This window comes from Molossus molossus, unplaced genomic scaffold, assembly GCF_014108415.1.
Source record: "Molossus molossus isolate mMolMol1 unplaced genomic scaffold, mMolMol1.p scaffold_m16_p_1, whole genome shotgun sequence".
Classification (NCBI taxonomy): Eukaryota; Metazoa; Chordata; class Mammalia; order Chiroptera; family Molossidae; genus Molossus; species Molossus molossus.
Window position 1 is genome coordinate 238,994,575 of NW_023425344.1, and position 12,868 is coordinate 239,007,442.

General features: G+C 37.4%; 1 protein-coding gene across 8 annotated transcripts in view; it reads left to right on the plus strand.

The window, feature by feature from the left end:
• Nucleotides 1–12,549, plus strand: part of SPATA7 (spermatogenesis associated 7) — a 31,469-nt gene extending 18,920 nt beyond the window's left edge. For 6 of the 8 annotated variants that reach the window (XM_036245196.1, XM_036245246.1, XM_036245218.1 and 3 more), the window contains 7 exons: nt 3,369–3,838; nt 4,906–4,972; nt 6,543–6,658; nt 8,174–8,227; nt 9,902–9,979; nt 11,724–11,778; nt 12,018–12,549. In XM_036245196.1, coding sequence (XP_036101089.1) covers nt 3,369–3,838; nt 4,906–4,972; nt 6,543–6,658; nt 8,174–8,227; nt 9,902–9,979; nt 11,724–11,778; nt 12,018–12,536 — 1,359 coding nt within the window. In that variant the 3' untranslated portion in view covers nt 12,537–12,549. The remainder of the gene's footprint in view (nt 1–3,368; nt 3,839–4,905; nt 4,973–6,542; nt 6,659–8,173; nt 8,228–9,901; nt 9,980–11,723; nt 11,779–12,017) is intronic. The other 2 variants (XM_036245254.1, XM_036245205.1) reach the window with 2 other exon arrangements.
• The last annotated feature ends 319 nt before the right edge of the window (nt 12,550–12,868 follow it).

Below are 12,868 nucleotides of genomic sequence, written 5' to 3' on the forward strand. Positions count from 1 at the left end.
TGGATTTTATGATTTATGGACACCTATTACAGCTATAACCTACGTTTACTAAAAGGTTCGCTACAGTTAAAAAGAAAATTCTGTCTGGCTAGTGTGGCTCAGTGGGTTGAGCATCATCCCATGGACTGAGAGGTCCCAGTTCAATTCCTAGTCAGGGCACATGCCAGGGTTGCAGGCTCAGTTCCCAATGGGAGCATACAGGAGGCAGCCGATCAATGTTTCTCTTTCACATGTTTCTATCTCTCTCTCCCTTCCTTTCTATCTAAAAAAAATCAATAAAAACATATTTAAGGAAAAAAACTATGTGGCCTGGCCAGTATGGCTCAATTCCCAGCCAGGGCACATGCCCAGGTTGTGGGCCCAATCCCCAGTGAGGGGGCATGCAGGAGGCAGCCAGTCGATGTTCTCTCTCATCGATGTTTCTCTCTCCCTATTCCTTCCCCTCTCTCTAAAATCAATAAAGAAAAACAAATTAAAAAAAAAAGAAAATGCTAACTTTAGCCTCTGTGCATATTGGCTGTTTATGTACATAAGATCATATAATGAAAAATCTTTTAATCACCCATACTCTCATGCTACTTCCTTTCTCACACCAACTCGCATGCTGTCACCTCAGGACCTCCTGTGCCTGTCCCGTCTGCACCTTGACCCCGCCAGCAATTCCTTGCTTATCACAGCACTGGTGAAGATTAAGATTAAATAATATGTGGATGGGATCCATATTCCTAAATAAATCTATTTTAAAAGCAGTATAAAACAATGAAAATCAAGAGCCGTTTCTTTTTTAAAAAGCAGATTGTTATAATTGATTTCAAACTGTGTTCTAGTGGTATCCAAGGAAAGAAAAAGTATGATAAAAGTTAGGGACTATGAGCCCTTGGCCAGTTTGGCTCAGCGGTTAGAGCATCAGCCCACAGACCAATGAGTCGTGGGTTCGATTCCGGTCAAGGGCACATACCTCAGTTGTGATTTGTCCCCGGCCCTGGTTGGGGTCGTGTGGGAGGCAGCCACTCGATGTGTCCCTTTCACATTGATATTTCTCTCTCACTCTCTCTCTCCCTTCCACTCTTATCTGAACAAAAATAGAAAAATGTCCTCAGATGAGGATGGAAAAAAAAAAAGCTAGGGACTATGAAACATAAAAGTACACAAAAGTCTTACGGCTTCAGTCAGTTCGAAGCCATTTTTCCAGCCCATTTCAGACAAATGAGAGTAAGTTTCTGCCTTTAAAGACTTTCTTTGGTGTTTCATTTGTTTATTAAATAACCATTATTGACAAGAATTTTCTTATAGGCATTCTAATGCCTTATGCATTTCTGCCTGCTCTGATCTCAGATTTTACTGTGCCTCCAAGTTTAAATACTTTGTGACTTTTCTTTAATAGCCCTAAAGAGTTCTTCAGATCATACTTAGAAATTTCTTCCCAGGGAGCTAAACTCTTCTGGTAAATAAGCTGCAGTATGGGTGTAGTTGGGAGTACTTTTTAAAACTAACATATTAAAGTCGTTAATGAAATAGTATCCTAGTGACTCAGACTTTAATGACACATTTTGTACTTGCTTTTGAGTAATTTTGCCTTGGATTTGGGATAGGGTTAGAAAGCACTTGGAAAGGAAAGAAGTAACTTGACCTATTTTAGGCAATTGTCACAATATCCAGTTACCTGCAGTTTCCTTACTTAGATAAATCAGTACTTAGGCTGACTTGTTCACTATCAGGAAAAGCGTTAAAATCAGTTTAAGATTTCTGGTGGTATAAAACAATCTAAAAAGATACGGTTTTTTATTTTTATTTTTTTTTGTTCAGGTAGAGTGGGAGGGAGAGAGAAGAACAGAGAGAGAGAGAGAAACATCGATGTGAAAGGAACACATCGAGTGGCTGCCACCCGCACAACCGACCAGGGTCGGGACAAACTGCAACCGAGGTACGTGCCCTTAGCGGGAACCGAACCCGGGTCTCTCAGGACCGCAGGCCGACGCTCTAACCGCTGAACCAAACTGGCCAGGGCAAGATACGGTTTTTTAAAATATGTTTTTATTGATTCCAGACAGGAAGGGAGAGGGAAAGAGAGAGAGAAACATCAAAGAGAAACATCAGTTGGCTGCCTCCTGCATGCCCCCTCCTGGGGATCAAGCCCAAACCCCAGGCATGTGCCCTGACCAGGCATGGAACCAGTGACCTCCTGGTGCATGGGCTGACACTCAGCCAACTGAGCCACACTGACTGGGCTAAAAATACATGATTTTTAAATTAGTTCTTAAAATAGATAATATGATGTAATGGTGAAGCACGTAGGCTCAGCCTGGGTTCAAATCCATGAGACCCTGTGCCTGGGTTTCTTCTTCTATAAAATAGAGATAATGATTATACCACCACCTAGAAGGTGATGTGACAATTTAATGAGCTGTACATGTAAGTCAATTAGAACAGTACCTTGCCATAGCAAACACTATATTTATTAGTAGCAGTGATAGAAGTTATTCTTCTTTTATTCTACTCTCTGGTAAGAACAATACCTTGCACAAAGGAAGCACTTGGCCCTTCCCTTACTCCTCTTGTTTTCACCATGAGCCTTACAGGACAGATATAACTGGCTAAATCCTAACCATTTGCACCTCGGTTTCCGTAACTTTCCCTCTACGTAATAAAGTTACTCAGAGCTCTGTAAGGGATACACAGGTGTACATAAAGTCTGGAATCACAGACAGGGCATTGGGGACATCTAATCTGTAAAAGAATACATTTTGTGTTTTTAGACTTTATAGATATCCCGCAGAAATGGTTCTTCCAATGTTAAACCAAAGAAAATTGGAGGGAGCAGTCAGAAACACCTTCCTTTTCAAAGCTCTCCCCACTTGTGAGGAGAACTTTTTATGGAATAAGTATTTCTTAATGATATTTAAAATATCCGTTCCTTAAATCAAGGCTCCATACATTGTGAGTTTTCCTTTTTTCAAAGCGTTCAAGTTACAGGGCCAACTGCTGGCACTGAAGGTTGTCCTAGTGGCAAGAGGGGCAGAGAGGGTGCAGTAACTGTGGTTGAGAAGGGGATTGGGACCCACAACTGATTTGGAAACTTACAGATAAAACTGAGATCTACCAGTAGATCTCAATACACAAGTCAGGAGCGCAAATATAGGTATATGTTGTTAATCATTTTTAGCTTCAGAAAGAAAAATTATTGCTATTAACATATTTAGAATTATATTTTCATATATTAATACTTCAAAAACTTGAATAGAACTTTATGTGCAATGCTAATATCTTTAGGAACATGTAAGTTAATTTTGTAGACTCCTGAAGCAACCATTTTTTATGTTTATGAATTTGCAAATGTAATTGATGACTATCAAATCCAATGTTCTTAGCCTGCAGAAGAACCACAAAATGAAGATGACATGTTATTCAAAGAAGTGAATGGATATTTGTCCTTTACAAGGTCACCAGTAACTTTAGGGCAACTACACATAACTCTACCTAAATCCAGTAAAGTCCTCGCAGATGGTGTTGAGAAGAACTCCAGTTCCCTCCTGTCCATAGATTGTGCCAGCTCCAGGCCCAGGAAAACGTGCTCTGCAACCTCGTATGGCAGAAGGCCCAGGAGCACATTCCCAAAGTCCCACCGATCTCAGTTAGCTATTTCAAAAGCAACCAGTGGGGACCTTTTGGATAAACATTCTAAACTCTTTTCCAATAGACATTTGCCATTCACTCCACGCACTTTGAAAACAGAAGCAAAATCTTTTCTGTCACAGTATCGATATTATACACCTGCCAAAAAAAGAAAGGATTTTACAGATCAGCGGGTTGAAGCTGAAACCCAGACGGAATTAAGCAGGTACGGCACATCAACAGCCGATAGTAAATACTTCAGGATGTTGCAGAAATTAAATAATGTTCCTTATTTTACATCATATAGTTTATGTGCCTTTTGAATGGAATGACATGACTGTGACTTTTCCTCTTACATCTATCATTTAGTAATTGTTGAAAAACCAAGTAGCTGTTAAACTTGTCAAGCTCCTTATGTACATGAATGTTACCTATTTTAATTTATTATTTTCAACATGGTACTAGAACTTGTGTGTGTTTTTAAATATTATACTTCCAGAGAATCCTTAAAATATGTCATCAAACAGCATTTGTGTAAATATGACTATTGCCTGTGATAAAAATGGCAGAACAGTGGGTTAAAGAGGGGGGAGAAACAACTACCCCTGTGCTCCCTTTTCAGCAACAAGTCCCCAGGTACGATTTAGAGAATTGGGATCATTTCTAGAAGTTAAGTGTAATTTGCCTCAATAATGTTTTCATCAACAATGGTGCCTGGCACATAATGAATATCCAGCAAAAGTTTGCCGAGTGATTGGGAAAACAAATCTTATAAAGTATTGAATATAAACTGATTTGTGATTATTTATCCTATATTTTATAAACAAATATATATCAGGTACTAGGTTTTAGTTTTTTTAGAAAGTAAAAAGCAATTTATGACTAGTATTCTTTTCTCTAGGTAAATACAAGAGGTACAGTAATATCAAATAAGTCTGTATTCATTTAATCAAAGAATTAAGGAATTGAATCTGTGATAGAACTTTTCAAGTGAGGAAGAAATAAGGAAAGCTTGTACAGTATATCATGCTTTTCTGATTATATTTGTGACAGCTTTTAAAGATAATAGTTCTCATTTCCCTAGACTCATTCTGTTTAAGTGAAATTTAGCTGCTATTCAAAAAAAGGGGTGGGGGGAATATAGGTAATCCAAACCACATCTATTTCCTGATTATATAATTAGAAATAATTCATTTTATAAGAATAGATGGATTTCATGTCCTATGTTTAAGTTTATTTTATCATAGTGTTTGTATTTTGAAGGTTTAACAATATATTTTTAAAATATTACAGCTTTAAATCTGATTTTGAGGCAGTTGAGACTAAGGACTCCACAGATTCAGAAGTGAACATAAAGCAGGTAACAAAAATAAGATCTCTGTGCTCCACATTGGAATTATAGCTGCTCTAACTTAATAGATTGTGTATAGTTATTTGGGCTGTGAAGAGTGTTCTCTTGGTGACACTTTTGCATATGATCTAGCCAGTATACAGAAGATTTGTCTATTTACTGTCTGGGAATAGCCAGATGGATCCTGCCAATTTGGGAAATCATGTGTTATTAGCATCTCTTCTAGGTGGTTGGTTGGCTGGCTAGATAGCTGAGTAGGTGAACAAAATACCTTAAATTTTGTTTTCAGAATATAGACTTGAGTTACTAAAGGAGCCAGAAAAGTTGTGCAAAAGTATTTTTGTTTTTATGCCTATGTATCTATAAAGAATTGCGATAGATTATATTATTGAATACATTATATAAGAATGGATAGCTGTATCATTCTTTTATGTTTGCTCTCACTTTTTTTCTATGCCATCAAGGTCTTTTTTACAGTGTTTATATTTGGAATGCTTAGAAATCATTTCTTTTAATATATCACTACTTCAATTTTGAGGTAAAGTTATTGTTTTTATTTGAGGATATAATATATAATATATAATTGTGTCCTAATTTAAATTTATTGTTTGTTAAAAGGTTTGTCTGTTAAAATGTCAGGACACAGATTCAGGGATAGAACAATAAAATATAATCACATTCAACTTCTCTCTTTCCTTTTTAAAATGGGTAGAGGATTTTAGGTTTCCTCCTCAGCCACTAAAAGCTGTTTGACATAGGGCCCTGCAGCTGTTTGCACATCTAGGAAAACTGTACTTAGTGCAGGATTGTTGGAAGGAGTAAATGATGTAGGTAAAGTGCCTAGCCCAGTCAGGGCTCAAAAAAGTTGGCCATGACTAGCTTGAGATTTAGGAAGAGAGTTAGCTCTGTAGGTAACTAAATAAACTGAATCAGAATAAGTCCATTTTAATGACAGCATGCTCCAAATGTTTTTCCACAATCCTAAGAAAATGGTGTGTCTCCACATTCCAAAGTCAGTACCACCAGCTTTCTACTTAAGGAAGCTAGTTGGGGTATTAGGCACTTTTAAAACTGTACAGCACTGTACATAAACTTGCATTGTAAAGATTAAATCTTATAATGCAAGTAAATGCTTGGCAGAGTGTGTGGCCCATAGCAAGGATTCTACAAAAGTGAGCTGCCAGTAGTCTATGCCTTGTTATTGCTCATACGGCCACGGCCACCACTGCTGCTACATGTTTGATATGTTGGCATTGGAAACAGATGGGTTGTTTGAATTTCTGAGTAAGAGATGTTTTCTCAAATTTACCTAAAACTTGCATATTTGCTTCATTTTCTCTTTATGTTTATTTGTACTGATTTCTTAGTGCCATTTAAAATGCCCCTCATTAAAATATAAGAAATAAGAAGTTGGCAAATGTATTCTAAAACATCCTTTGTCATAATATAACTGTCACTTTTATTTACTGGATATCTCTACTCTCTTAACCTGACTTATGCAATTTGCTGTTTTGCTTTATTTCTGCCTTTACATTGTATTTTTTAAGCAAAATATTTATTTTTGTCATTGCATCCCCAGGCATCTAGTTGTATGACATATGAAACCAAAGAAAGCATAACTCCTTTACTTTTACAAGGGAATGGCTTACCATGGGATGAGATTAATGATGGAATTCTTCAGTGTTCCCCAGCAAGGTAAGCAGCTTACAGGAGAAACCTTTCAGCTGTCTTCATCTAACCGTGGCCCTGTACAGCCGACATGTAGTATTCGCAACATAGGAGTACTGTTTAATTACATTCTGGTGTTATATAATTCAACAGGCAGCGCTAGTTTTGCTAAGAAAATTTTGCAAAGTATGCACTCAGTAAATGTTTATATGAATTCATTTTGCTAATTCATTAATAAGGAGGGGCAGTGGCTTATATTATTTGCCATCACTATTTATGTGAAAAAGAATTTTCCCCAAGACAAATCCTCTCAGTGATGCTAACCAGTTTACATGGCAGAAATAGTTCTGAACACCTTATTATTTGAGGATTCATAATTTGATTTGAATACTCACCATATGCTGGTGCTTGATCTATTCGTGCTATGTAGATGCACTATTTTTAAAAACTACTCATCATGTTTAGTGAATATGAAATACTGCACCTAAGTTTTTTAAAGCTTAGCCTGTAGTATAGAACCTAAAAAATGCCTTTGATGGTTTCAGCTGTCCGATGCATTTCTGGTGTCAGAGACTGAATGTGAGATGAAGGAGGTGGAAGAATAAAGGTCTAGAGATTTACAAAGAGGCCAAGAATGAGGTGCTGCTTAGCAGACCAGAAGGCAGGCACCCAGCCCCTCAGGGCACAGCTCATCCCTCCGGCCTCTCCTAGGGCGGCCCCACGGCAAGGCTGCAGGGCGCATCGCTACCCTGTCTGGAAATTCATGGTGCTTCTTTCTTAAGATTTGTAAACTGCTCTTAAGCCAGTCTGCAATGAATATAAGGAATCACCCAAAAAGGGAATATTTATTTTTTCTAGTAATTTTATCTAAAAGTAGTAAAATATTATAATAGAGTATACCTGAATAGAATGCTTAGACTTAACTAATGAGGATATAACTGAATGACAAAATTTATCATTGCCAGCTTAAACATTTTTTCCATAGGGAAATATCTGTTTTCAGCATTACTTATATGTTAATCTTAGTCAAATTGTTATTATTTATACTAGGTAATTGCTATTGTACAGTTTTTAAAAGGATTGTGAATTTGTAATTAGAAGAATAGGTAGAAAGTCTGTCTTTGCTACTTACTTGGCCTTTCTGCCCCCTGATAAACTCATTAGTAAGTAAGAAAAATAATACCTACCTAATATGCCTAACAGAATTTCTCTGAAGATTGGATTAGATCATGGATATGAAACATATTATTACTAATATACAATATTATTGAACAGTTACTGTATGCCAACCTTTTTTTTTTCAATCTTCACCTGAGGATATGTTTTTAATGATTTTTAGAGAGAGAGAAAGAAAGAAAGAAACATCAGTCAGTTGCCTCCCATACATGCCCCGACCAGACACCAAACCTGAAACCTTGGTATGTATCCTGACCGGGAATTGAACCCACAACCTTTTTTAACATGGGACAGGTGTTCCAACCAACTGAGCCACCCAGCCAGGGTGCCAACCGTTGTTCAAATATTTTAATTTTCTCTTTTCAGGGTAGTATGTCAGTGTTCCGTGCAGCCTCCTTCAAGGAGAAAAATCTATTCTGAGTAAGATCTTTCTCACCTTTTAATTTTGCTTAGTGGAAAACAAGAATTAAGAATCACACAAACTAATTTAGGATTGAACACTAATCTCTCTTACAAACAGCTTTGGGGTTCAGTCATCTAATACATGCTAACTTTGAGAAAATGACTAAAATTTTCTGAAATAATTAACAATCACTTCACCTTTATGTCCAGTGAAATGTGTCCCTAAGTTAATAATATCTGCTATTTTTTTTATAATTACTACCCATAATTCTTATATAGTTTTATAAGTAAAAATAATAGTTTTTGAGAAATTCAAACTTTTAGTAGCTCAGGACAGCCTTCCTAGAGGTTTCCAACCTCACCAGTTCTTTGTAGATATTATACTTCTGGGTTTTAATTATGCTCCATTGGTGGGGGAGGGGGATCATCGATAGGGGTGGGCAAGTGGTTTTACAGTTGTGACTATGAGAAACAGTTTATTCTTGTATTATTATTTAAATAATTATTAGTTTTGCCCTGGCCAGTTTTGATCAGTGTCGGCCTGAGGACCAAAGGGTCTCGGGTTTGTTTCTGATCAAGGGGGCACGTATCTGGGTTGCAGGTTCGATCCCCAGTCCCAGTTGGGGTCGTGCGAGAAACAACCAATCGATGTGTCTCTCTCATGTTGATATTTCTCTCTCTCTGTCTCTCTCCCTCCCTCCCTCACTTCCTTCCACCCTCTCTAAAAAAAATCATTGGCAAAATATCCTCAGGTGAGGATTAACAAAAAGATTTTTAAAAAATTATAATTTTCATATGAACAACTGTAACCTACTTTTGCCCATGCCTATATTTTTAGTCTCATTTATTCTCAAACTTGATATTTAAATATTAGAGACTGTGAAGCAGTTTGAAAGTGTAACTTTTTATACATTTAATCTTCTGTTATCTGGTTTGCTTATTAACTCCTCCCTTACATTTACTTATTTGATCATTGTTTACACTTACTAAATGTTATTCACATTTTCTATCAGTTCACTAATTGAACTAATTAAAATCAAAGTTATAACAGTATCCTAATTTTCTTATAATAGCTACCAAAATATACTCTTATAATGTAATAAATATGTTCAAGTAATTTAAAATACCACTGTATTTTTGTACATACATTTTTATATTAGAACACTTTCCTCCTCCAAATATTTTAAGAACGTATGTTTTCTGCTCAGTAAATTTCCCAACCTTAAAACAAGACGCTCTCCCAGGAGCAGGAGCTCTCACAGTGGCAGCCTGCTTCCCAGGACGGCTGCTCTCCCCTCTGCACGTGCCCTGCTGCTGGGCATGGCAGGAGCCCAAGGGCGTGTGAGGCCTCGTCAGGAGCACACGCCCGCATGGGTCACATTCGGTTGCCCTTGCCCGTGGTTGGTGTCTGTTTTGTTCCCTTTAATCCCTGCTTATTATTTACTGCTGGATGGATGTCACAGACATCTGTGAAATTTTACTTTATTAGGGAATATTTTCTCATCTTTAATATTTATCCTTGCATAGTTTCAGAAAGTTGACATTTGTTTTATAATACTCCTCTTAATGATATGAGACAGAGTATATTTGTAATAAATAGTGGAGGTATTTCTAATTAAGTATTCGTATTTCCTGTCATTTTCAGAGTAAGTAATGACTAATTTTGTGCTATCTATTGCTTTGCCTTCACAGTGAGGAAGAACTGTTGTATCTGAGTTTCATTGAAGATGTAACGGATGAAATTTTGAAACTTGGTTTATTTTCAAACAGGTTAGATTTTTTTAAAATAATGGTGGTTGAAGAACACATTAAATACTCTTCATTTGGTATTAATTTTTAAGTTAATTTTCCATATTAGGAAATGAGAAATTATATTGCTTTCTTGGGGGACCAAACGCTTATAATTGATAGCAAATTGTAAAGAATGTTTAATTCATACTTTAGTCAGTCTCACAGTTTGGGGGAGTTTTTGAAAAACTAGAGATTTTATTCATCTAAATACCATTATATTTTTTGGTTATAACAGAATAGTAAAATAAAAATTTTGCTTTTTATTTGCAAAGATCCATAATCCCATTTTGCTATTTGAAACTATGGTGAGATTCAAAAGCAAGCATTTTGGTTACAATGGCTACTAATAAAGTGAGGACTAATTAAAAGCTAGGTTTGCATACTGTAAATGAAATGGGAAGTTTGCAAAACGAGATTAGGTATTACATATCGAAGGAAACTGTGTGGTCCTGAATCAGCTTGAATGGTAGCTATTTATCTAAAATTCATTGGGCACTGAGACAGACTTTGTGATGTAGTACAAGACCCCATTATGTACACTACATGCATAGAAAATTGCCTAGGAGTGAATATTCCAAAACATCAACAGCCACTGTAAAATGTAGACTATGGATTTCTTGGGCTTTTAAAAATAGTTAAATTATTCAGAACCACTGACTATAAAGTTGGCTTATAGCTTCATTGTAATAGCAAATGATAACAAAGGAAATGTTGTTTTTTAAGAAACCTATTGATACATTCATGTGATAGAAAACATGGATGTGTCGTTGAAAGAATAAACTCTGGCATGAGATACCTCGGTTAAATTCTGTTAATATGGCTTGTGACCTCAGGGGAGAGGAAATCATTGTCTCAGAGATGTAGTTTTCTCATCTTTAGATTTTTTTTACAATGCTTTTCTCTTCCATTATTGGTCATGATAAGAGGTATGATTATTATTATTTGCCTAGCACTTAATCGAACTTAGTAAGTGATAACTTTTATGTTATATGGATTTACCATCTGAAATTTTTTTTCAAGTATACCTTAGGAAGCATCATAAAATAACTCCTTTTATAAAATAATTTTCTTTAGAGTTTGATTTATGGGGTTAGTGTTTATGTGAGAGAGAAGGGAGGCTTATGGTGTTTGCATGTGTGTGTGAGAGAAAGATAGCGCTTTTTAGCAGGGTGGGGGGGTGAGTGAGAGAAGGAATTTTTGGACCTCATTTATGCGGCCCTGGCCGGTTTGGCTCAGCAGTTAGAGCATCGGCCCATGGACCAAAGTATCATGGGTCCGATTCCAGTCAAGGGCACATACCTTGGTTGCAGTTCATCCCCAGCCCTGGTCGGGGTTGTGTGGGAAGCAACCAGTCATGTGTCCCTCTCACGTCGATGTTTCCCTCTCTCCCTCCCTCTCTCCCACTCTATCTGAAGAAAAATGGAAAAATATCCTCGGGTGAGGATAAAAAATAAAACAAATAAAAATACAAACTAAAATCTTTTATGCAGTCTTTCAGAAACATTGGCATCCATTATGCTGACTTACACACATAGTGGAAGCCATACTAGCTTCCATATTGGAGAACTTGACAGAACAGGGAAGGACTGGTCTTTAACTTTGGAAAGAAAAAGAGTCATCCAAAAAACATTTCCAGCCTTTAGTAGTTTAGTTACTGCGTGGCTACTTTACATTTAGTTGATTTTCTGATGGAGACATTAACATTTTTATTTATCATTTATAGGTCTTTGGAACGACTGTTTGAGCGACATATAAGACAAAATAAACATTTGGAGGAGGTTTGTGTTTCCTTAGAACTGCATTAGAAAAATTCTAATATACAAAGAATTTTTAAGTTTGTCCATACCCTCAGAGAATGCGTTACAAGTGCTTTTTCCCCGTGTGTGTTGTGTGCACTTAGGAGCGGGGTGGAAAGAGAAGCACTGACCCTGCCGAGATCAGCAGCACTGCAGACGAAAGTAATTCAGTGGATCTAGCCCAGTTCACGTCATCATTCTTGTCTTTTTCTTAATCCTAGGGGAAAATGCGCCACCTCCTGCATATCCTAAAGGTGAATTTAGGCTGCAAACCCAAGGGAAGCTCAGCGAAGCTAGATGACATTGCTACATTGAATTTACTTGATTTTGAAGAGGCTGATGACTCGGAACAAGATGAACAACATGCGGCAGTTCAGCAGGAGCGTCAAGAGTACCGAAAGGCTCTGGACCTGTTACTCTCTGCACCCAAGGATGACAGCGAGAGGTTCTCACCAAATGACTTTTTCCTACCTGTCTGTAAATCCAAGTATTCAGAAGGGGTTATAATTCAGCAAGTGAATGATGAAACGAATCTTGGACCTTCCATTTGTGATGAAAAAAATCCAAGTATTTCAGACAGCGCCAGAGACCAAGAGACATCTGTGACCGTCATTGAAAGCGACAGCGACACTGAAAAGGCTGAGGCTCCACGTGACTTGTGTCCGCGCAGCACCGCGCTCTCCCAGCCTGGTCCGCTCTGCAGTGTCAGCCAGGACAGCAGCCAGCTCCTAAAATCCTAAAATGAGCATTGAGGACTGCCCTTTGGATGTGTGATCTTCATCAATAAATATCCAAATGGCCAGTAATTCACTCTTCTTTTTCCTTTTTCTTTTATATATTAAAATTTTCTGTATATATTTTCTATGCTGTATAATAAATTACCATAAGTTTAGCAGCTTAAAACAAAACATGTATTATTTACCCCAGTCTCTGGGGATAGAGGGTGTGAACACGGCTTAGTTGGGTCCTCTGCCCTGGGTTTTACAAGGCTGCATACCAGGTGTCAGTCTGGGAAGAACCTGCTTCCAAACTCTTCAGGTTGTTGGCCCGATTCCTTTTCTTGCAGCGTCAG